Raw genomic sequence first — 25,828 nt, forward strand, 5'->3', positions numbered from 1 at the left:
ACTAGATGAGTATAATGGTTTCAGATTAAAAAACATGACCCATCCTTACATAATAATAGATGCATGACAGATAATTTCCTTTGTCTAAAAAAATATATATTAGATCCGTATTATTTGTTGGGAAACTCAGATCATTTCCTTTGTCTTTACTTTCTCTATATGATACTTTCTCTATATGATAAAAAAAAAAGATGTCGTTCTGCCACTGAACAAAGCAGTTAACCCACTTTTCTCCGGTAGGCTGTCATTATAAATAAGAATTAGTTGTTAACTGACTTGCCTAGTTAATAAAAAGATATAAGTAGATGATCTGGGGACATGTTTATGGATTTGATATCGTCAGGGGAAAACCTCTGGTTGAAAATGTTGAGGTGGAAGCAAGCACTTCAAGTCTTTCACTCCCTCATATGGCTTCCTACCTCCCTCTCTACACACCCCCACAGTGTTTGATGGCGTGGAGTGAACAGAGGAAGTGGCAACACGCTCTGGACAGAGTGATGCTGACACACTCAGTTTAACTGCGCTGCTTCTAGAAAGAGGAGTGTGTGTGTGTGACTCCACTCCAATCACTCCAGGGAGAGGTAGACAGAAATACCCCCAGAGCTATATCAGGAGGGGAGAGAGAGAACTCAACAGGAGTCGGTTGACATTGGGACTACTTCTTACAACTGGTAATTTGGATATTATACATAACAGCGGTAAGTGCCGTGTTGTGGCGCGTGCTTGGCAGTGATTCTTTCCAGTTTGAGATCTATTTATATACGACCTGTGACCATAGCGGCGGGAAGATGTTTTGTTATTTTATGTAGAATACTAATTATTTATTATGTGATCTTCCAAGACATTGATTCAACTTTGATCTAACTACTAAATGAGCACCATTGTGAGAAGTGGCAGAGCGAAACTCCATGCTCTCCGGACCGCTGCTGTCCGCTGCAACTACCCAAGTTTTTTGCCTCCACATATGTGGCATTTTTATGAAAATCTTATAATATTTGGCCAAGGAAACATTTTTGGTTGATCTAAAACAGTAAAACAGTTAGGAAGGGAAACGGTTCAAACGGGATTGCGTGAAGTAGCAGAAAATATGTTGAATGAGCAGCTAATAAGCATGGAGAGCCTCACAAGTTTGACCAAATGACCTTATATCTTTTAGTCTAATACCGCCATTTGCTTACTTTTCATCAGAACAACACATTACACTGCACCGATCTGGTGACAATAAAATATTTATATTTTTTTAAACACGCTTTTTGAAAGTTGTTAAGCCTACTGTCCTCTTTAAGTTTAGCTGGAGCAAATATGGATATACTGACAAGATACATGTCTCTCCGCCCTTCAGAGGGCTATATCGGTCTGCTAATATAGGACTAGTAAAGGCCCAGTGCACTATATTTGTGAAGACTTTTTTTTTAAATATACAGTACCAGTCAAAAGTTGACACACCTACTCATTCCAGGTTTTCTTTATTTGTACTGTTTTCTACATTGAAGAAGAATAGTGAAGACATCAAAACTATGAAATAACATATGGAATCATGTAGTAACTAAAAAAAAGTGTGAAACACATCAAAATATATTTTATATTTGACATTCTCCAAAGTAGCCACCCTTTGCCTTGATGACAGGCTCTTGGCATTCTCTCAACCAGCTTCATGAGGTAGTCACCTAGAATGCATTTCAATTAACAGCTGTGCCTTGTTAAAAGTTAATTTGGGGAATTTCTTTCCTTTTTAATGCGTTTGAGCCAATCAGTTGTGTTGTGACAAGGTAGGGGTGGTATACAGAAGATAGCCCTATTTGGTAAAAGACCAAGTCCATATTATGGCAAGAATAACTCAAATAAGCAAAGAGAAACGACAGTCCATCATTACTTTAAGACATGAAGGTCAGTCAATCCGGAAAATTTCAATAACTTAGAAAGTTTCTTCAAGTGCAGTCGCAAAAACCATCAAGCGCCATGATGAAACTGGCTCTTATGGAGGACAGCCACAGAAAAGGAAGACCTAGAGTTACCTCTGCTGCAGAGGATAAGTTCATTTGAGTTACCAGCAGCCCAAATAAATGTTTTACAGAGTTCAAGAAACAGAGACATCTCAACATCAACTGTTCAGAGGAGACTCCGTGAATCAGGCCTTCATGGTGAAATTGCTGCAACAAAAAAAACCACTACTAAAGGACACCAATAAGAAGAAGAGACTTGCTTGCGCCAAGAAACACGAGCAATGGACATTAGACCGGTGGAAATCTGTCCTTTGGTCTGATGAGTCCAAATTTGAGATTTTTTGTTCCAACCGCTGTGTCTTTGTGAGACGCAGAGTAGGTGAACATATGATCTCCGCATGTGTGGTTTCCGTGAAGAATGGAGGAGGTGTGACGGTGTGGGGGTGTTTTGCTGGTAACACTGTCAGTGATTTATTTAGAATTCAAGGCAGACTTAACCAGCATGGCTAACACAGAATTCTGCGGCTATACGCCATCGCATCTGGTTTGTGCTTAGTGGGACTATCATTTGTTTTTCAATCGGACAATGACCCATCACAACTTCAGGCTGTATAAGGGCTATTTGACCAACAAGGAGAGTGATGGAGTGCTGCATCACATGACCTGGCTTCTACAATCACCCGACCTCAACCCAATTGAGATGGTTTGGGATGAGTTGGACCGCAGAGTGAAGGAAAAGCAGCCAACATGTGCTCAGTATTCCAGGTGAAGCTGGTTGAGAGAATGCCAAGAGTGTGCAAAGCTGTCATCAAGGCAAAGGGTGGGTACTGTGAAGGATCTAAAATATATTTTGATTTGTTTAACCTCTTTTATCACAACAACTGGTTTGATACATTCACCCTTGAAGGTAAATAATGTACTTACATTCAGTAATCTTGCTCTGATTTGTCATCTTTAAGGTCTCAGAGATAAAATGTAGCATGGTTTTGTTTTATAAATCAATTTTTAATGTCCAAATGTAGGCACTGGGGTCTACAGTTTGACCCATCCCCACTGCTGTCTCTAGCGCCACACCCACCACGCCCGGTCATCTAGATGTGTGAAAGTTAGTGTATAAGCTAATGATCTAAAATTTATGACATTCCTGGGGGTGTGTAATCTTACATGTTTTATTACCATAGCATTTTTGTATGTTCTCTATAGTTATGTACTTGCAAATGTATCAATTGACCAATTAGGCACATTTGGGCAAACTCCTGGCAGACTTGATACAAAATATTGTGCAGTAATTTAATTCTTCACTGGATCAGTTGGAAACTTTGCACACACACTGCTGCCGTCTGCTGGCCAAAATCTAAATTACACCTAGACTCCTATCTGAAAGTATGGCCTTTCTCTTGCATTTCAAAGATGATGAAAGAAAAAAAATGCACCTCAATGAGCTGTTTACGTCGATAAGCAAACAGGAAAACGCTCATCCATGGGCAGCGCTCTTAGTGGCCGGGGACATTAATGCAGGGAAACTCAAATCCGTTTTACCTAATTTCTACCAGCATGTTAAAATGTGCAACCAGAGGGGGAAAAAAAACTCTAGACCAGCTTTACTCCACACAAAGCTCTCCCTCCTTTTGGCAAATCTGAACATCAAATGAAATTGTATTAGACACATGCGCTGAATATAACAGGTGTAGACCTTACAGTGAAATGCTTACTTATGAGCCCCTAACCAACAATGCAGTTTAAAAAAATACAGATAAGAATAAGAATTAAAAGTAACAAGTAATTAAAGAGCAGCAGTAAAATAACAATAGCGAGACTATATACCTATATATACCTGTACAGAGTCAATGTGTGGGGGCACCGGTTAGTTGAGGTAATATGTACAGTGGGGGGAAAAGTATTTGATCCCCTGCTGATTTTGTACATTTGCCCACTGACAAAGAAAGGATCAGTCTATAATTTTAATGGTAGGTTTATTTGAACAGTGAGAGACAGAATAACAACAAAAAAATCCAGAAAAACGCATGTTAAAAATTGTATGAATTGATTTGCATTTTAATGAGGGAAATAAGTATTTGACCCCCTCTCAATCAGAAAGATTTCTGGCTCCCAGGTATCTTTTATACAGGTAACGAGCTGAGATTAGGAACACACTCTTAAAGGGAGTGCTCCTAATCTCAGTTTGTTACCTGTATAAAAAACACCTGTCCACAGAAGCAATCAATCAATCAGATTCCAAACTCTCCACCATGGCCAAGACCAAAGAGCTCTCCAACGATGTCAGGGACAAGATTGTAGACCTACACAAGGCTGGAATGGGCTACAAGACCATCGCCAAGCAGCTTGGTGAGAAGGTGACAACATTTGGTGCGATTATTCGCAAATGGAAGAAACACAAAAGAACTGTCAATATCCCTCGGCCTGGGGCTCCATGCAAGATCTCACCTCGTGGAGTTGCAATGATCATGAGAACGGCGAGGAATCAGCCCAGAACTACACGGGAGGATCTTGTCAATGATCTCAAGGCAGCTGGGACCATAGTCACCAAGAAAACAATTGGTAACACACTACGCCGTGAAGGACTGAAATCCTGCAGCGCCCGCAAGGTCCCCCTGCTCAAGAATACATATACAGGCCCATCTGAAGTTTGCCAATGAACATCTGAATGACTCAGAGGACAACTGGTGAAAGTGTTGTGGTCAGATGAGACAAAAATGGAGCTCTTTGACATCAACTCAACTCGCCGTGTTTGGAGGAGGAGGAATGCTGCCTATGACCCCAAGAACACCATCTCCACCGTCAAACATGGAGGTGGAAACATTATGCTTGGGGGTGTTTTTCTGCTAAGGGGACAGGACAACTTCACCCGCATCATTTGACGGGGCCATGTACTATCAAATCTTGGGTGAGAACCTCCTTCCCTCAGCCAGGACATTGAAAATGGGTCGTGGATGGGTATTCCAGTATGACAATGACCCAAAACACACGGCCAAGGCAACAAAGGAGTGGCTCAAGAAGAAGCACATTAAGGTCCTGGAGTGGCGTAGCCAGTCTCCAGACCTAAATCCCATAGAAAATCTGTGGAGGGAGCTGAAGGTTCGAGTTGCCAAACATCAGCCTCGAAACCTTAATGACTTGGAGAAGATCTGCAAAGAGGAGTGGGACAAAATCCCTCCTGAAATGTGTGCAAACCTGGTGGCCAACTACAAGAAACGTCTGACCTCTGTGATTGCCAACAAGGGTTTTGCCACCAAGTCATGTTTTGCAGAGGGGTCAAATACTTATTTCCCTCAATAAAATGCAAATCATTTTATAACATTTTTGACATGCGTTTTTCTGGATTTTTTTGTTGTTATTCTGTCTCTCACTGTTCAAATGAACCTACTATTAAAATGATAGACTGATCATTTCTTTGTCAGTGGGCAAACGTACAAAATCAGCAGCGGATCAAATACTTTTTTCCCCCACTGTACATGTAGGTAGAGTTATTAAAGTGACTATGCATAGATGATAACAACAAAGAGTAGGAGCAGTGTATAAGGGGAGGGGGGGGGGCAATGCAAAAAGTTTGGGTAGCCATTTGATTAGATGTTCAGGCGTCTTATGGCTTGGGGGTAGAAGCTGTTTAGTAGCCTCTTGGACCTAGACTTGGCACTCCGGTACCGCTTGCCATGAGTTAGCAGAAAGAACAGACTATGTCTAGGTTGGCTGGAGTCTTTGACAATTTTTATGGGCTACGTCTGACACCACCTGGTATAGAGGTCCTGGATGGCAGGAACCTTGGCCCCAGTGACGTACTGGGCCGTTCGCACTACCCTCTGTAGTGACCTGCGGTCGGAGGCCTAGCAGTTGCCATACCAGGCAGTGATGCAACCAGTCAGGATGCTGTCGATGGTGCAGCTGATCCTTTTGAGGATCTGAGGACCCATGTCAAATCTTTTCAGTCTCCCGAGGGGGAATAGGTTTTGTTGTGCACTCTTCACGACTGTCTTGGTGTGCTTTGACCATGTTAGTTTGTTGGCGATGTGGACACCAAGGAACTTGAAGCTCTCAACCTGCAGCCCCGTTGATGAGAATGGGGGCGTGCTCGGTCGTCTTTTTCCTGTAGTCCACAATCAGCTCCTTTGTCTAGATCACGTTGAGGGAGAGGTTGTTGTCCTGGCACCACACGGCCAGGTCTCTGACCTCCTCCCTATAGGCTGTCTCATCGTTGTCGGTGATCAAGCCTACCACTGTTGTGTCATCGGCAAACTTAATGATGGTGTTGGAGTCGTGCCTGGCCATGCAGTCATGAGTGAACAGGGAGTACAGGAGGGGACTGAGCACGCACCCCTGAGGGGCCCCTGTGTTGAGGATCAGCATGGCAGATGTGTTGTTACCTAACCTTACCACCGGGGGGCGGCCCGTTAGGAAGTCCAGGATCCAGTTGCAGAGGGAGGTGTTTAGTCCCAGGGTACTTAGCTTATTGATGAGCTTTGAGGGCACTATGGTGTTGAACGCTGAGCTGTAGTCAATGAATAGCATTCTCACATAGGTGTTCCTTTTGTCCAGGTGGGAAAGGGCAGTGTGAAGTGCAATAGAGATTGCATCATCTGTGGATCTGTTGGGGCAGTATGCAAATTAGAGTGGATCTAGGGTTTCTGGGATAATGGTGTTGATGTGAGTCATGACCAGCCTTTCAAAGCACTTCATGGCTACATACGTGAGGGCTACGGGTCAGTTGTCATTTAGGCAGGTTACCTTAGGCACAGGCACTATGGTGGTCTGCTTAAAACATGTTGGTATTACCGACTCGGACAGGGAGAGGTTGAAAATGTCAGTGAAGAGACACTTGCCAGTTGGTCAGCGCATGCTTGCAGTACACGTCCTGGTAATCCGTCTGGCCCTGCGTCCTTGTGAATGTTGACCTGTTTAAAGGTCTTACTCACATCGGCTGAGGAGAGCGTGATCACACAGTCTTCCGGAACAGCTGGTGCTCTCATGCATGTTTCAGTGTTATCTTCCTCAAAGTGAGCATAGAAGTAGTTTAGCTCGTCTGGTAGGCTCGTGTCACTGGGCAGCTCTCGGCTGTGCTGCCCTATGTAGTCTGTAATGGTTTGCAAGCGCTGCCACATCCGACGTGCGTCGAAGCCGGTGTAGTACGATTCCATCTTTGTCCTGTATTGAAGCTTTGCCTGTTTGATGGTTCATCAAAAGGCATAGCAGGATTTCTTAGAAGCTTCCGGGTTAGTCCCGCTCCTTGAACGTGGCAGCTCTAGCCTTTAGCTCAGTGCGGTTGTTGCCTGTAATCCATGGCTTCTGTTTGGGGTATGTACGTACGGTCACTGTGGGGACGACGTCATCAATGCACTTATTGATGAAGCCAGTGACTGATGTGGTTTACTCCTCAATGCCATCGGAGGTATCCCGGGACATATTCCAGTCTGTGCTAGCAAAACAGTCCTGTAGCTTAGCTTCTGCTCCGTCTGCCCACGTTTTTATTGATCTAGTCACTGGTGCTTCCTGCTTTAATTTGTGCTTGTACTTTGAAACTATGCAGACATAGAAGGCTCACTTTCACACAAACTGTATTTAGACTGAGAGTTGGGAACCCATGAGGCTTTTTCAATTTGCACTCCCGGTTAGAGTTTCAAGTACAGGTTTGTGACTGTGTGTGAGTGTACAGTCGTGGCCAAAAGTTTTGAGAATGACACAAATATTCATTTCCACAATGTTTGCTGCTTCAGTGTCTTTAGATATTTTTGTCAGATGTTACTATGGAATACTGAAATATAATTATAAGCATTTCATAAGTGTCAAAGGCTTTTATTGACGATTACATGAAGTTGATGCAAAGAGTCAATATTTGCAGTGTTGACCCCTCTTTTTCAAGACCTCTGCAATCTGCCCTGGCATGCTGTCAATTAACTTCTGGGCCGCAGCCCATTCTTGCATAATCAATGCTTGGAGTTTGTCAGAATTTGTGGGTTTTTGTTTGTCCACCCGCCTCTTGAGGATTGACCACAAGTTCTCAATAGGATTAGGTCTGGGGAGCTTCCTGGCCATGGAACCAAAATATCGATGTTTTGTTCCCCGAGCCACTTAGTTATCACTTTTGCCTTATGGCAAGGTGCTCCATCATGCTGGAAAAGGCATTGCTCGTCAACTGTTCCTGGATGGTTGGGAGAAGTTGCTCTCTGAGGATGTGTTGGTACCATTGTTTATTCATGGCTGTGTTCTTAGGCAAAATTGTGACTGAGCCCACTCACTTGGCTGAGAAGCAACCCCACACATGAATGATCTCAGGATGCTTTACTGTTGGCATGACATAGGACTGATGGTAGCGCTCACATTGTCTTCTCCAGACAAGCTTTTTTTCCCGGATGCCCAAAACAATCGGAAAGGGGATTCATCAGAGAAAATGACTTTACCCCAGTCCTCAGGAGTCCAATCCCTGTACCTTTTGCAGAATATCAGTCTGTCCCTGATGTTTTTCCTGGAGAGAAGTGGCTTCTTTGCTGCCCTTCTTGACACCAGGCCATCCTCCAAAAGTCTTCACCTCACTGTGCGTGCAGATGCACTCACACCTGCCTGCTGCCATTCCTGAGCAAGCTCTGTACTGGTGGTGCCCCGATCTCGCAGCTGAATCAACTCTAGGAGACGGTCCTGGCGCTTGCTGGACTTTCTTGGGTGCCCTGAAGCCTTCTTCACAACAATTGAACCGCTCTCCTTGAAGTTCTTGATGATCCGATAAATGGTTGATTTAGGTGCAATCTTAATGGCAGCAATATCCTTGCCTGAGAAGCCCTTTTTGTGCAAAGCAATGATGACGGCACGTGTTTCCTTGCTGGTAACCATGATTGACAGAGGAAGAACAATGATTCCAAGCACCACCGTCCTTTTGAAGCTTCCAGTCTGTTATTCGAACTTAATCAGCATGACAGAGTGATCTCCAGCCTTGTCCTTGTCAACACTCACACCTGTGTTAACAAGAGAATCACTGACATGATGTCAGCTGGTCCTTTTGTGGTGGGTCTGAAATGCAGTGGAAATGTTTTTGGGGGACTCAGTTCATTTGCATGGCAAAGAGGGACTTTGCAATTAATTGCAATTCATCTGATCACTCTTCATAATATTCTGGAGTATATGCAAATTGCCATCATACAAACTGAGGCAGCAGACTGAAAATTAATGTGTCATTCTCAAAACTTTTGGCCACGACTGTATGTGTTGAAGGGACAGACACTTTTCACAGCATTTCGATACAAAGTGATTGATGTAGCAGGTTAGGAGAGCATTTCCTGCTAACCCTATCCCCATTCCTAACCTTAACCTCAGTCTCCTAACCTGCTGCATAAGTATTCCTAACCTTCTACGAAAAAGTCATTACCGTAGTGTTGTGAAAAGAGGGTTTCCCGTGTGTTAAAGGTATGCTAATAGTTGCAAAATTTTAACAAACCTGTATCAACGGTTTCAGAGTGTTTGCTGAGGATGGTGACACCCTTGAAAAGATGCCAAACAAACTACAGTTGAAGTTGGAATTTTACATACACCTTAACCTGAGTTTAAATGTATTTGGCTTTCACAATACCTGACATTTAATCCTAGTACAAATTCCCTGTCCAAGGTCAGTTAGGATCACCACTTTATTTTAAGAAAGTGAAATGTCAGAATAATAGTAGAGAGAATGATTTTTTTCAGCTTTTATTTCTTTCATCACATTCCCAGTGGGTCAGAAGTTTACATACACTCAATTAGTATTTGGTAGCATTGCCTTTGAATTGTTTAACTTGGGTCAAACATTTCAGGTAGCCTTCCACAAGCTTCCCACAATAAGTTGGGTGAATTTTGGCCCATTCCTCCGGACAGAGCTGGTGTAACTGAGTCAGGTTTGTAGGCCTCCTTGCTCGCACACGCTTTTTCAGTTCTGCCCACATATTTTCTATGGGATTGGGGTCAGGACTTTGTGAGGGCCACTCCAATACCTTGACTTTGTTGTCCTTAAGCCATTTTGCCACAACTTTGGAAGTATGCTTGGGGTCATTGTCCATTTGGAAGACCCATTTGCGACCAAGCTTTAACTTCCTGACTGAAGTCTTGAGATGTTGCTTCAATATATCCACATAAGTTCTTCCCTCATGATGCCATTTATTTTGTGAAGTGCACCTTCCCCTCCTGCAGCAATGCACCCCCACAACATGATGCTGCCACCCCCGTGCTTCACGGTTGGGATGGTGTTCTTCGGCTTGCAAGCCTCCCCCTTTTTCCTCCAAAAATAACGATGGTCATTATGGCCAAACAGTTCTATTTTTGTTTCATCAGACCAGAGGACATTTCTCCAAAAAGTACGATCTTTGTCCCCATGTGCAGTTGCAAACCGTAGTCTGGCTTTTTTATGGTGGTTTTGGAGCAGTGGCTTCTTCCTTGCTGTGCGGCCTTTCAGGTTATGAATATATAGGACTCGTTTTACTGTGGATATAGATAATTCTGTACCTGTTTCCTCCAGCATCTTCACAAGGTCCTTTGCTGTTGTTCTGGGATTGATTTGCCCTTTTCACTCCAAAGTACGTTCATCTCTAGGAGACAGAACACGTCTCCTTCCTGAGCGGTATGACGGCTGCTTGGCCCATGGAGTTTATACTTGCGTACTATTGTTCATACAGATGAACGTGGTACCTTCATGGACATGGAAATTGATCATAGTCTGCTGCTGGAATATATATATAAATATATATATATTTATTTAGTGGCGTACTTAGCTTTACATTTACCAGTACCTTATAGAGTATAACATGACTTTAAACCCATGGCAATCCTGACATTTCCTGAGTAATGGGTTTGTATTTGTATTTATTATGGATTCCTGGGGTCCTGCAGAATTAAGGCAGTTATTACATTTTAAAAACATTACAATACATTCATTACAGAATTCACAACACACTAAGTGTGTGCCCTCAGGCCTGTACTCTACTACCAGATATCTACAAAACAAAATCCTTGCGTGTGTGTATAGTGTGTATGTTATCATATGTGTGTATGCATGTGTCTGTGCCTTTGTTTGTGTCTCTTCACAGTCCCCTCTGTTCCATAAAGTGTATTTTTATCAGTTTTTAAAATCTGATTTTACTGCTTGCATCAGTTACTTGATGTCGAATAGAGTTCCATGTAGACATGCCTCTATGTAGTACTGTGTGCCTCCCATAGTCTGTTCTGGACTTGGGGACTGTGAAGAGACCTCTGGTGGCATGTCTTGTGGGGTATGCATGGGTGTCCGAGCTGTGTCCTACTATTTTAAACACTTTGAGCCATGAGAGATTGACATGAATGTCATTGTTAGCTCTCCGTGTACTTTTAGGGCCAGCCGTGCTGCCCTGTTCTGAGCCAACTGCAATTTTCCCAAGTCCCTCTTTGTGGCACCTGACCACACTACTGAACAGTAGTCCAGGTGTGACAAAACCAGGGCCTGTAGGACCTGCCTTGTTGATAGTGTTAAGAATGCAGAGCAGGGCTTTATTATGGACAGACTTCTCCCCATCCTAGCTACTGTTGTATCAATATGTTTTTAGCATGAAAGTTTACAATCCAGGATAACTCCAAGCAGTTTAGTCACCTCAACTTGCTCAATTTCCACATTATTCATTACGAGATGTGGTTGAGGTTTAGGGTTTAGTGAATGGTTTGTCCCAAATACAATGATTTTAGTTTTGGAAATATTTAGGACTGCAGCTCTTTGTTAAGTGTTGCAGTCATTTCAGTCGCTGTAGTAGCTGACGTGTATAGTGTTGAGTCATCCGCATACATAGACACTCTGGCCTTACTCAAAGCCAGAGGCATGTCGTTAGTAAAGATTGAAAAAAGCAAGGGGCCTTAACAGCTAACCTGGGGAATTCCTGCTTCTACCTGGATTATGTTTGAGAGGCTTCCATTAAAGAACACCCTCTGTGTTCTGTTAGACAAGTAACTCTTTATCCACATTATAGCAGGGGGTGTAAAGCCATAACACATCCGTTTTTCCAGCAGCAGACTATGATCGATAATGTCAAAAGCTGCACTGAAGTCTAACAAGAACAGGATCCATTTGCCCAACTTTTTTTCTCCCCTTACTGGCTCTGACCTTGTTGATAGCTACTTTCTTGAGGAAAAATGGACTTACTTTGACTGTGATAAGTGGTTTTCCTACCTAGTTACTGTACCTTAAGATGAATGCACTAAGACTAAATGACTAAAATTAAAATAAAATAAAAATGTATACAAATAATTACTTGAATGGTTAAACATTAGTAGAAAGTAGCCTAAGTAAAGGTATGTCACAACACATATTACAAACCAAACACGCCTGTGAGGTAAAGCATATTTGACTTTCAACAGTCAACAAGAAAACTTGCAGAACAAACAGGCAGTTTTATTGGCAGATGTCAATGAGACTTGAGAGGCGAGACACACCTTTGTCTTTGTTAGATGGATATTGTATCGTGGCCACAAGACCATCAGCAGGAAAGCCAAGTATTTACAATGGAGTACCTAAGTGCCTGGGAAGTATACTTAAGCAATAATGCTAGAGGGGGTGTGGTATATGGCCAACATACCACGGCTGTTGCATCGTGCCTAAGAACAGCCATTAGCCGTGGTATACTGGCCATAAACTATAAACCCCGAGGTGCCTTATTGCTATTCTGAACTGGTTACCATCGTAATTAGAGCAGCGAAAATAAATGTTTTGTCATACCCGTGATATACGGTCTGATATAACACGGTTGTCAGCCAATCAGCATTCAGGGCTCAAACCACCCAGTTTATAATCAGTGTCTTATGTCAGACACCGGTACACACACACACGTACATGAAGCACAAATGAATACATCATAGTAAGACAATACTGATATCCAGAGCCATTTATTTTAGCATGTCTCTACTTCGATCTAACTGTTCTTTCATTTACCAATGCAAAATTACCCCAGTTTCATATACGGTAAGCAGTGGTGAGTGGAGTGATGTAACTGAACATCCCTTTCCAGTTAATTCCAGATTTACTTGAATCATACAATTTGCAGACGATTGTTTCTTGAACCATTGTCCTTTATGAGATAATGACAGTTAATTAGTAAACACAGATTCATGCAGGCGTGGACTTTACTGTAACACACAGACAGTGGGAGGAGGGGCTTCTGAAAGCTTTTTCGGGTTGAAATGGAGAAGCTGAGGTTAGACAAGACAGCAATACCTCCTCATCTTACTCAGGCAAAGAGGGAGTCACAGGAAGAGATAAGGATAGAGAGAGGGAGAGATAGAGAGGGGTGAGAGGAGACAGAGAAAGATACGAGATTCTGAGCGTGTGACCCTATTAGGCAGTGGGTAGCTAATGATAAAAGCTCTCGGGGGAGGGGGGTTTACCAAGGCCAAATGGGCGGAAGCAGCCTATTCTCATCCCCGCTCTCACTGTCATTGTGCTCCCAGAGCTATCCTGATGCCCTCCATTGTGTGCCGAACGCTTTCCGCAGCTCTCAGGAGTTTCGATGGGTATTCGTCATAAACCCCTCTATTATGGGAGAACCCCTAGCACAACATTTGCTGCGCTGGCTTTTACCATTCACCGGCCACACTTTGGACTTCTCAGCTAATGTCACACAAAGCCACACTAGGAAATCAGAGGAGAAGCACACAACAGAAGTACTTGTTTTTATGATATGAAACTGATTTAGTTGAAATGATAAGCCTATAGATTTAAAACAGGTATAGAGGGATTGGGTGACTGGGAGGGCAGCTTCTCTGAGGTGTGTGGGGGGCCTCAACTAATCTCACTTCAGTCTCTTGGTGGACCCACTCTCCAAGTAGAACCCCACCAGCCAATATATTTTAATTAACATTTTAGTAATTTAGCTGACGCTCTTATCCAGAGCGACTTACAGGAGAAATTAGGGTGTCTTGCTCAAGGGCACATTGACAGATTTTTCACCTAGTCATGTCAGGGATTCGAACCAGCAACCTTTTAGTTTCTGCTCCAACACTCTCAACCGCTAGGCTACCTGACCACAATACTCAGGGTGTGTCCGTAATTTCAATCTGGAGGGCCAGAGTGCGCTCTGGGCGTTCATAAATTCCGAGCATTGTCAGATTGTCCAGAGCGTTTCACTCTCCTAGCGTTCAGAGCATACACTAGACACTCTGGCTGAGGACTAGGGTTGATCCGAGCGGGCTGACCTCACAACGGTAGTCAAGCACCCAAGCTAACTGGCTAACGTTGGCTCGCTTGCTAGCTACTTCCAGACACAAATGAGAGAACACCTCACAACTGGTTAGGCTACTTTCATGTTATCCAGAGCATTGGTGACTGTAACTGTGCTGCTGGCAACAATTTAAGTATGCTTTGTTTTGCTGATGTTTACCGGCACCAGCCATATTCAACGGGTGTTGAGCATTCGTAAATTCATCAGTTATTCTGCGTTCTGGCACAGTCAGATTTGAGTGCTCTGAAATCAGAGTAGATAGCCAGAGTGAATTTACGAACACACCCTTAACTGACAGTCTTCCTCCAATGTATGTACAATGACATAAATCAACAGATTTTCAGTACATTAGGAGAGGAGTTGGAGTTTAAAAGTGCCTCAAAGTACAAATAATTGCTTGATTTCTGTTGTGTGTTCTCTGTTAAATGTTTGCTCAGCCCACATGCTCTATATGGCCAGGTCGCAATTGTAAATGAGAACTTGTTCTCAACTTACCTACCTGGTTAAATAAAGGTGAAATAAATAAATATATGTAATGTATACAATAACTATGTATTCATACTATGACTCTCTAAACGTATTTGCAGGCGATATCCTGATATACCTGACCAATATTGAAAACTCAATGCCACTCTTGCTAAATATAGTTTCAGAATACTCAAAAATCTCAGGATATAAAATGAACTGGGAAAACCCTAAAATAATGGCAATAGGAAAAACAATTCATGATCTACAGCAATCCTTTAGTAGACCACAAAAAAATATAAAATACTTAGGATGCTAAATAAGTGACAAACAAATATATAGAGAAATGTGTCTCATTACTCAACAATATGAAAGCAGGTCTAATTAAATGGAAACATCTTCCCATAAATCTTACAAGTAGAATATTTCCTCTTCAGAATGGCATGGCTCACAAAGCTGTATATTATTTCTCGTTTACCACACTGAAGACATTCTTTAAAAAATGTATACTTGGTCATAACAGACTTTATATGGGCAAATAAAGATAATAGAATAAAAAGGAAAGTTCTACACTAGTAAGTCTGAGGGTGGTGTTACATTCCCCCAGCAAGAAAACCAAAAACGTCACTCAAACAGTAAGGGGAACTAACAAAGAGTCACTGACAACAACCAAAACGAAACAGGTGGGGTTATAAAAGACTCTCATAGAGGTGTTCATTGAAAATTGCTTAGCGAGAACAACTGGGACCTAAAAGACACCCATCGCGAGCACCCACTAAGAAGAAAACAAAAGAAAAACAAACTCACAGACAGGAAGCAAACCAAAAAGTTTAGCAAAAAGAAAACAGGGAAGATCAGACAAAGGAATGTTTTTTCTAGAAATCAAATAGGGAGCGCCAACTAAAGGTGTTGACCAACTAAAGGTGTTGACCAGCACAGCACAGAATTGTCAATGAGGTTAAGAAGAATCCTAGAGTGTCAGCTAAAAACTTACAGAAATCTCTGGAAGATGCTAACTTCTCTGTTGACGAGTCTACAACACGTAAAACACTAAACAAGAATGGTGTTCATGGGAAGACACCATTGAAGGAGCCACTGCTGTCAACAACAAAAAACATTGCTGCACGTCTGAAGTTCGCAAAAGAGCACCTGGATGTTCCACAACACTACTGGTAAAATATTCTGTGGACAGATTAAACTAAAGTTGAGTTGTTTGGAAGGAACACATAACACTATGTGTGGAGAAAAAAAGGCACAGCACACCAACATCAAAACTTCATCCCAACTGTAAACTATGGTGGAGGGAGCATCATGGTTTGGGGCTGCTTTGCTACCTCAGGGCCTGGACAGCTTGCTATCATCAACGGAAATATGAATTCCCAAGTTTATTAAGACATTTTGCAGGAGAATGTAAGGCTATCTGTTTGCCAATTGAAGCTCAACAGAAGTTAGGTGATGCAACATGACAACGACCCAAAAGACAGAAGTAAATCAACAACAGAATGGCTTCAACAGAAGAAAATGTGCCTTCTGGAGTGGCCCAGTCAGTCCTGATCTCAATCTGATGGAGATGCTGTGGCATGACCTCAAGAGAGCGGTTCACACCAGACATCCCACGAATATTGTGGAACTAAAAGTTTTGTAGAGGTATGGTCCAAAATTCCTCCTGACCGTTGTGCAGGTCTGATCCGCAACTACATAAAACGTTTGGTTGAGGTTATCGCTGCCAAAGGATGGTCAACCAGTTATTAAATACAAGGGTTCACATACTTTTTCCCAACCTGCACTGTGAATGTTTACACGGTGTGTTCAATAAAGACATGAACAATGAATTGTTTGTGTGTTATTAGTTTAAGCAGACTGCGTTTGTCTATTGTTGTGACTTAGATGAAGATCAGATACAATTGTACGACCAATTTATGCAGAAATCCAGGTAATTTTAAAGGGTTCACATACTTTTTCTTCCCACAGTATATATATTTCATCATACTATTTTGTTGAGGTACTATTTCATTATTGGTTTTGTTAATGACGTCACTACTGCATGTTAACCTCCCCAGTAATGAATGATCCTTGAAAGTCCTGGCAGGCAATCTATTTATGACCATTACACTATTAGACACAGTCAGAATAGACACAGCTCAATATATATTACCTTAACATACATAGTGTGGCTTGGACAATGAAACATGTATCTGTGTGCCTGCATGACTAAATGGCCCCACAATTCATCATTATGACACTTAATTAGCCTGACTAGCTTAAAAAAGCATGGAGATTATAGAAGCAAAAGCTATGCTAAATAAGAGTAAATACTACAACTTTACATTAAAAAACGAATTGGTAAGTCTTTACATTAAGTTGCTTTTGTACCTGTGTTGTAATTGCTCTAGTAATGATGCTGTATTAAAGCTGCGATATGTAACTTTTTTAGGGAGACCGAACAAATGCATATAGAAATATGAGTTATGGAGCTTTCATTCGCATCATTTGCTATTTCTATGCATCCTGTTCTTTAGTTTCGTTTTTGCATTTTTTACTTTGGGTTTTGTACACCAGCTTCAAACAGCTGAAAATACAATATTTTTGGTTATGGAAAAGATATTTCAGTGGTTTAGATGGTACAATGATTCTCTTCACAATGACTGCTTGTTTTGTCACATCAACTGAAATTAGGCAAACTATTAGAATTTTATCAACCAGGAAATGGCGGAGCGATTTCTGCATATTGCATCTTTAAATAACAACATTGTATTCAGAAGTTAATACATTCTAGTTAGAGTAATTACAGAGTAACTACACAGGTAGAAGAGCAGGCTAACGTAAACAGTTACCAAATGTTTAAGAACTCTATCACACCCAAAGGCAAAATTGTTTACAATTTCAGACTAGTTGATTGATCTGTTTGTCTGCTTTTCTCTAACGAGGATTTTATTACACTTTAACTCTCACCACATTGGGCCATTAGAGTAAAACGTGTACTCTCTGTTCCATTTCAGAGCAATGCTCGGCACCCTGGGAACGCTGGATGAGTCTGAGCAACTATGAGGACGGCTGTGTGTGAGTCAGTAACAACAGGAGTGTGAGGGACTTTCCAGACGGAGGCGATGGATTCCGGGAGGCTCCTTATATGATTCACCCTGACACACCCATGCCTCCTGCTCCATGTGGGAAACCTAGGATGGAACACACACACTGCTATGCACAGTCACTGGGACAACTGCCTCTGCAGCCGCTCTTTCACACACTCTGACACACACCACCGCCGCCAACACCGATCAGACTTGACATAGGAAGAACCCCAGAATTTTCCAGAACCAATTTTCCGGTATGTTTGTGAATTTTCGGCGGATCCGCAAGTGCCAGTTCTTGCAGCTAATGACCACGTGCCTGGTGCTGTCGGTGGTGATGGTGTGCTGGGATGGCAGCGTGGTGAGCCACGTCAAGTCCTACTCCTACCGCTACCTGGTCAACCGCTACACCTTCATCAACAAGAGCTTCACCATCCCGCGGCAGGAGGCCCACATGTTCAGCAACCACCGCTACCTGCTCAACCACCCGGATAAGTGCTCAGGAGAGAAGAACGTTTTACTGCTGCTGCTAGTCAAGTCCTCCCCAGAGAACATCGAGAGACGGCGAGCCATACGGTCGACGTGGGGCAACGAGACCTACATCCGCCAGACCTTGGGGGTGACTGTGAAGGTGGTTTTTGTGCTGGGCCTCCCCAAACAGCAGGAAGCTGCCCAGACTTGGAGGAGGCGAGGGGGCACCCAGGACAACCTTGTCCGTGAAGACCTCTTGAATGGCGACTTGGTCCAGCAGGACTTTGTGGACTCGTTCCACAACCTAACCCTCAAGCTTCTGCTACAGTTCCGGTGGGCGCACGACTACTGCCCGCACGCCCGCTTCCTCATGACGTCTGACGACGACATCTTCGTGCACATGCCCAACCTGGTGTGCTACCTTCAGGACATAGACAGGAAGGGCGTGACAGACTTCTGGATTGGTCGTGTGCACAGAGGCGCGCCACCCATCCGCCGGAAGGAAAGCAAGTACTATGTCCCATATGAGATGTACCCATGGTTGGCATACCCGGACTACACGGCAGGGGCGGGTTACGTTGTCTCTAGAGACGTGGCGAACAAAATCTACCAGGCTTCGTTGACTCTCAACGCCTCGCTGTACATCGACGATGTCTTCATGGGCATCTGCGCCAACACCATGGGCGTGTTGCCGCAGGAGCATGTGTACTTCTCAGGTGAGGGCAAGGCGCCCTACCACCTGTGCATCTACGACAAGATGATGACGTCGCACGGCCATGTGGCCGACATATACGAACTCTGGAAAGCCGCCACGAATCCGGAGGTCAAACGGGTCACGTCAGGACTCTTTGGGAGGTTGTACTGCACGGCGGTGAAACTCACCCTTCTTTGTAGACCTTATTTCTTAAACAGCTACCCCTGCAAGGCAGCCTTGTTGTAGTACAGTAAACCTATGTACTGTGTTTGTTCCAAAATAGAGCAAGGGATCATTTTGTACCAAATTTGTCTTTCATCGGTCTCCCGTTATTTGAAAAGGCTGAAGGAGGGAAGTCCTGTGTTTTGTGTTGATGGAGGAAGATACGCATGAGTCATATCTATTGCTGTAAAGTTGGGTTTTACAGTGACCGTCTATCTATATGGCTTTACAGTGACCGTCTATCGATGTGGCCAGCAGTGGTCCAGTTCTTGATATCTTTACGATGTATTGAAGAGCAGAGACTGAATGTGATGAATAAGGAGATGGTATCCAGAGATAAGGATGACAAATAGGATTCTAAGTGAATTTCCGCTTCCACATCTCCTTCCATTAAACTAATTGAGAGATTGATTCTCTGGCCTAAAATTCTGTTATTCTGTTGGTTATGCTACTGTGGTTTAAAAATAACTGTGGATGGACACGATTGGCTCATTCTCTATTGTTTCACAGTAAGGTTTGCTAAAGTTAACAGAAAGATTAAAAAAAAAATGTTTTACTTTCAAACATACCTAATGTCAAGGATGCATTTGAAACTGACAGCAAGCATTTCAAATGGGTGTTGGGGAACAGAGAAGTCTTCAAAACTCTGCAGCCATAAGGTGGCAACTGTCTCAGGTGAAGCAGTACATTAATGTGTAGCCTATGTTTGAGTTACAGTGAGGGGGAAAAAAGTATTTGATCCCCTGCTGATTTTGTACGTTTGCCCACTGACAAAGAAATTATCAGTCTATAATTTTAATGGTAGGTTTATTTGAACAGTGAGAGACAGAATAACAACAAAAAAATCCAGAAAAACGCATGTAAAAATTTTTATAAAATGATTTGCATTTTAATGAGGGAAATAAGTATTTGACCCCTCTGCAAAACATGACTTAGTACTTGGTGGCAAAACCCTTGTTGGCAATCACAGAGGTCAGACGTTTCTTGTAGTTGGCCACCAGGTTTGCACACATCTCAGGAGGGATTTTGTCCCACTCCTCTTTGCAGATCTTCTCCAAGTCATTAAGGTTTCGAGGCTGATGTTTGGCAACTCGAACCTTCAGCTCCCTCCACAGATTTTCTATGTGATTAAGGTCTGGAGACTGGCTAGGCCACTCCAGGACCTTAATGTGCTTCTTCTTGAGCCACTCCTTTGTTGCCTTGGCTGTGTGTTTTGGGTCATTGTCATGCTGGAATACCCATCCACGACCCATTTTCAATGCCCTGGCTGAGGAAAGGAGGTTCTCACCCAAGATGTGACGGTACATGGCCCGTCCATCGTCCCTTTGATGCGGTGAAGTTGTCCTGCCCCCTTAGCAGAAAAACACCCCCAAAGCATAATGTTGCCACCTACATGTTTGACAGTGGGGATGGTGCTCTTGGGGTCATAGGCAGCATTCCTCCTCCTCCAAACACGGCGAGTTGAGTTGATGCCAAAGAGCTCCATTTTGGTCTCATCTGACCACAACACTTTCACCCAGTTATCCTCTGAATCATTCCGATGTTCATTGGCAAACTTCAGACGGGCATGTATATGTGCTTTCTTGAGCAGGGGGACCTTGCGGGTGCTGCAGGATTTCAGTCCTTCACGGCGTAGTGTGTTACCAATTGTTTTCTTGGTGACTATGGTCCCAGCTGCCTTGAGATCATTGACAAGATCCTCCCGTGTAGTTCTGGGCTGATTCCTCACCGTTCTCATGATCATTGCAACTCCACGAGGTGAGATCTTGCATGGAGCCCCAGGCCGAGGGAGATTGACAGTTATTTTGTGTTTCTTCCATTTGCGAATAATCGCACCAACTGTTGGCACCTTCTCACTAAGCTGCTTGGCGATGGTCTTGTAGCCCATTCCAGCCTTGTGTAGGTCTACAATCTTGTCCCTGACATCCTTGGAGAGCTCTTTGGTCTTGGTCATGATGGAGAGTTTGGAATCTGATTGATTGATTGCTTCTGTGGACAGGTGTCTTTTATACAGGTAACAAACTGAGATTAGGAGCACTCCCTTTAAGAGTGTGCTCCTAATCTCAGCTCGTTACCTGTATAAAAGACACCTGGGAGCCAGAAATCTTTCTGATTGAGAGGGGGTCAAATACTTATTTCCCTCATTAAAATGCAAATCAATTTATAACATTTTTGACATGCATTTTTCTGGATTGTTTTGTTGTTATTCTGTCTCTCACTGTTCAAATAAACCTACCATTAAAATTATAGACTGATCCTTTCTTTGTCAGTTGGCAAACGTACAACAAAAAAAAATCAGCAGGGGATCAAATACTTTTCCCCCCACTGTATTAGTGGTGACTAGTGACATACTGTACCCATGGTTGGCATACCCAGACTACATGAGAGGGATGGGTTATCATGTGTGAGTGCCAAAAGGGTCTGTTACGAGGTGGAAAATTCCACAGAGATTTGAAGTATAATGCATATCAGCTGATCTCTTATCATTAATGAACATTAATGAATTGTTCTGTAAATTAAAGGAGGATGCAGGTGGGAAATATACAGCTTGTTTCAAGCAATTTCTTTGTATTACATTTGGAAACCCTAACCAAAGCATATAGGAAGCCTTTTCAACCTGTCGCAAAGCAAATAAGAAACAAACAATGAGGTGATATAGACTAACTGTGAAACAAATTCATCTCAGAGAAAGGTTGTTGTACCACAGAACATATCCAACCCCTTTCATGGCTTTTCTCTCTTCACCATAGCAACTGTATGTTGAGCAGCGGGTGGGGGAGTGGGTTAGATGAGAGTGACACACAAGCCTCACCACAAAGCTCTGAGTTGTGTTCCTGTGGACATTCTGCATGATGGCTGTTGACTTGAGTTCACTCTTGATATACAAGCCGGTGGAGGTTCTTCCAGGATGTACGTCTGTAGAAATATTTAATACAATGAAACATAAGCCTGTAAATTAAATAATTGTAATCATTATAACTATGAACTATTGAGGGCAAGATGAGAATATTAAGCAAACAAATGCCTCATTGCCAGTGTCTATATACACTATAAATACAAAATGGTAAGCCATACAAGCTCACAGAACGAGACCGCAGAGTGCTGAAACGCGTAAAAATCATCTGTCCTCGGTTGCAACACTCACTACCGAGTTCTAAATGACCTCTAGAAGCAACATGAACACAAGAACAGAGCTTCATGAAATGGGTTTCCGTGGCTGAGCAGCACACAAGCCTAAGATCACCATGAACAATGCCAAGCATCGGTTGGAATGGTGTAAAGCTCACCGCCATTGGACTCTGGGCAGAGAACACTACCTGCCCCAATGCATAGTGCCAACTGTAACGTTTGGTGGAGCAGGAATAATGGTCTGGGGCTGTTTTTCATGGTTTGGGCTAGGCCCCTTTGTTTCAGTGAAGGGAAATCTTAAAGCTACAGCATACAATGACATTCTAGATCAGTGGTCACCAACCTTTTCTGAGTCAAGATCACTTTCGCAGTCAAAAAGCAAGCTGAGATCTACTGCTCTGATTCTCATTCCTACAAACAGTTTTGTAGGAATGAGGTTTGGGCAGTAGGCCTAATACATTATCACAGCATATTGGCTATATGATTGGCCTGCCAATATTGTTAATCAGACCATATTATATATTATAACGCAGGGCTATCGATACTTGGCTACTCATTCATTGCAGCTGCAGCCCGAGCGGAAGTACGGAGAAGCGAGTTTTGTAATAGTGTTGAATAAAAACAGTGACAGTGCTGAATATAAACTTAAACATGAACTCACTCAGAAAAACAGCAGCTCTTTGCTGTATTCATTGACAGTCTCTCCGTGGTCATTGTTTTAAAAGTTATTCAATCTTACGTAGCCTATTAAACTTGGCTGTGGCCAGGGTCATGGAAGCTCTGGAGCCACGGTGATTTGAGCTATCTGATTGGGCAGCGCAGTAGGTGTACTCGATTTAGTCACAGATTTTCCGGTCCGCCGGGTAGGCGGAGTTTGTCTCATGGGAACACTTTGCTTACCCGGTGCGCAGGACTTTTGAATCTAGTGCACCTACCAGCAACAGCTCAACGAGATTTTAAAAAAGGAATGCAAGCCTTTATCGTTTTTTTTTTTTTTTACAGAAATATTTGGTGATCGACTAGGAATGCCTTGAAGATCGACCAGTCTCGATCGACCGGCTGGCGATTATGTGCTTCCAACTTTTTGGCAACAGTTTGGGGGAAGGCCTTTTCCTGTTTTAGCATGACAATGCCCCGTGCACAAAGCAAGTCCATACATAAATGGTTTGTTGAGATTGGTGTGGAAAAACCTGCACAGAGCCCTGACCTCAACCCCATCGAACACCTTTGGGATGAATTGGAATGCCGACTGCGAGCCAGGCCTAATCGCCCACATCAGTGCCTAACCTGACTAATGCTCATATGGCTGAATTGAAGCAAGTCCCAGCAGAAATGTTCCAACATCTAGTGGAAAGCCTTCCCAGAAGAGTGGAAGCTGTTATAGCAGCAAAGGGGGGGACCAACTCCATATTAATGGCCATGATTTTGGAATTAGATGTTCGATGAGCAGGTGTCCACATACTTTTGGTCATGTAGTGTATCAACTTCAAATGTTTTTGTCTTTCTAGATCAGGCTGACTCAAAGACTTGTGGGGGAGAGTAATCTAGCCCATTGCTACAGCATGTTGTCATGCATGCCTCAGAGACAGTAGCCTCAAAACTATAGCTCTATTGTTGTTGATGTAAAACTTTAAAACTTGGGACTTTTCTGTCTCCATAATGACCGTCAGAAATAGTTTTGAGGAAGTGCATTTCTGATCTGTTGCATAAGTAAGATAAGAATTGGTTGAATCGTTCAAAACCAAATAAATTGGTCGGTGCTATGAAGGATACTTGGGACGTCCCTATCCTAAACCCTAACTTTAACTTTAAAATGTCAAGTTCAATAGGGGAAAGATATCCCAAAATCACAGACCCCAAAAAATCCCCCTTTCTTTCTGTTTTGGGCATATTTTCTCGTGGGCCTTTCTCCTATTTCTGCGTTTTCTTCGTATAATGGCCCACGACTTGTTCTGAAAGAGGTGCGTAGGAATATCTTTGGGATTAGCCGTTCTCCAAACATCTGGCCTGTTTCCAAGGCAACTGCACAAGGAGAATTCACACAAATGATTAAGAGGGGCCCAAAACATGGTTCAACAACCTACCTCCCACAATTCATAGCTACTACTGCAGTGCACATGTAACTTTCATTTTGCCATTGAAAGGTCCAGTTCAGAGTGACACAACTACCCAAATATATTCAATTTTCTTGTTTGCATCACTTATTATTGGAGCTTTACAATGGTCAACCAGTTTTTCTAAAGTCCTTTGGAAGACCAGCTTCTCAATCCGAAAAACATTTAACAATGCAGGAGAACTGGTCCAGGTGGAATCAGCCAATCTCTATGCAAATGTCCAATTAGTTTATTTTTTCTTCTCTCTACCCTCCCAATGCGGTCCTGCCAGCATAATTGCATTGACTTCTGTGAACGTGGGAGTCAAAGAACAAAGTTGATGTGCTAAAAATACATGCATTTACCATATCATAGACAATTACACATTCACTGAGGTGCTCAGTGCCCCTGAGGCAGACTATAATTTTAACTAACCTGCCTGCCTCCAATTTACACAGAGGCACAGAGATATGGAGAATTTATATAGCTAAATACAACAGATTAAACTAAAGGCCATACAAACTTGCCTGCTTTATTGCTATAAACAGAAACAGTACTATTGTGATCTGTACAGTGCTTTCAGAAAAGTATTCACACCCATAGACTTTTTCCACATTTTGTTGTGTTATAAAGTGGGATTAAAATGGAATTGTTGTCTGTGAACAATCTACACAAAATACTCTGTCATGTAGAATCACCTTTGGCAGCGATTACACCTGTGAGTCTTTCTGGGTAAGTCTTCAAAAGCTTTCCACACCTGTATTGTGCAACATTTGCCGATTATTCTTTTCAGAATTCTTCAAGCTCTGTCAAATTGGTTGCTAGACAACCATTTTCAAGTCTTGCCATAGATTGTCAGTCAACCAGATTTAAGGCAAAACTGTAACTCGGCCACTCAGGAATATTCACTGTATTCTAGGTAAGCAACTCCAGTGTAGGTTTGGCCTTGTGTTTTTTATTGTCCTGCTGAAAGTTGAATTCATCCCCCAGTGTCTGGTGGAAAGCAGACTGAACCAGGTTTTCCTCTAGGATTTTGTCTGTGCTTAGCTCAATTCCATTTCTTGTTTATCCAGAAAAACTCCCCAGTCCTTAACGATTACAAGCATACCCATAACATGATGCAGCCACCACTATACTTGAAAATATGGAATGTGGTAGGTACTCAGTAATGTGTTATATTAGATTTGCCCCAAACTTAACACTTTGTTTTACACTGTGAATTAGATCAGTGCTATGGAGTAACTACAATGTTGTTGATCCATCCTTAGTTCTCGTCACAATCAATAAACTCTGTAGCTGATTTAGTCGGCCTCATGGTGAAATCTCTGAGCAGTTTCCTTCCTCTCCGGGAACTGTTAGGAAGGACGCTTGTGTCTTTGTAGTGACTGGGTGTATTGATACACCATCCAAAGTGTAATTAATAACTTCACCATGCTCAAGGGGATATTAAATGTCTGCTTTTTATATTTTACCCATCTGTCTACAATGTCTTGAGTGACATATCAGCTAACAGGCATAGTCAATGTAATTTTCAACT

The 25,828-nt window shown here is 42.8% G+C and overlaps 1 protein-coding gene across 2 annotated transcripts; it reads left to right on the top strand.

Moving 5' to 3' along the window:
- Window positions 1-452: 452 nt before the first annotated feature.
- On the top strand, window positions 453-19,480 carry LOC106598820 (lactosylceramide 1,3-N-acetyl-beta-D-glucosaminyltransferase A). 2 transcript variants are annotated; one of them, XM_014189829.2, is made up of 2 exons: window positions 453-671; window positions 17,611-19,480. In XM_014189829.2, the coding sequence occupies exon 2, from the start codon at window positions 17,942-17,944 to the stop codon at window positions 19,091-19,093; it is 1,152 nt and encodes a 383-aa protein (XP_014045304.1). In that variant the 5' UTR covers window positions 453-671; window positions 17,611-17,941; the 3' UTR covers window positions 19,094-19,480. The 2 variants fall into 2 exon arrangements, with proteins under 2 accessions (XP_014045304.1, XP_014045300.1); XM_014189825.2 differs by having other exon boundaries at window positions 455-698.
- The last annotated feature ends 6,348 nt before the right edge of the window (window positions 19,481-25,828 follow it).

Source organism: Salmo salar, chromosome ssa03, assembly GCF_905237065.1.
Source record: "Salmo salar chromosome ssa03, Ssal_v3.1, whole genome shotgun sequence".
NCBI classification, from domain to species: Eukaryota; Metazoa; Chordata; class Actinopteri; order Salmoniformes; family Salmonidae; genus Salmo; species Salmo salar.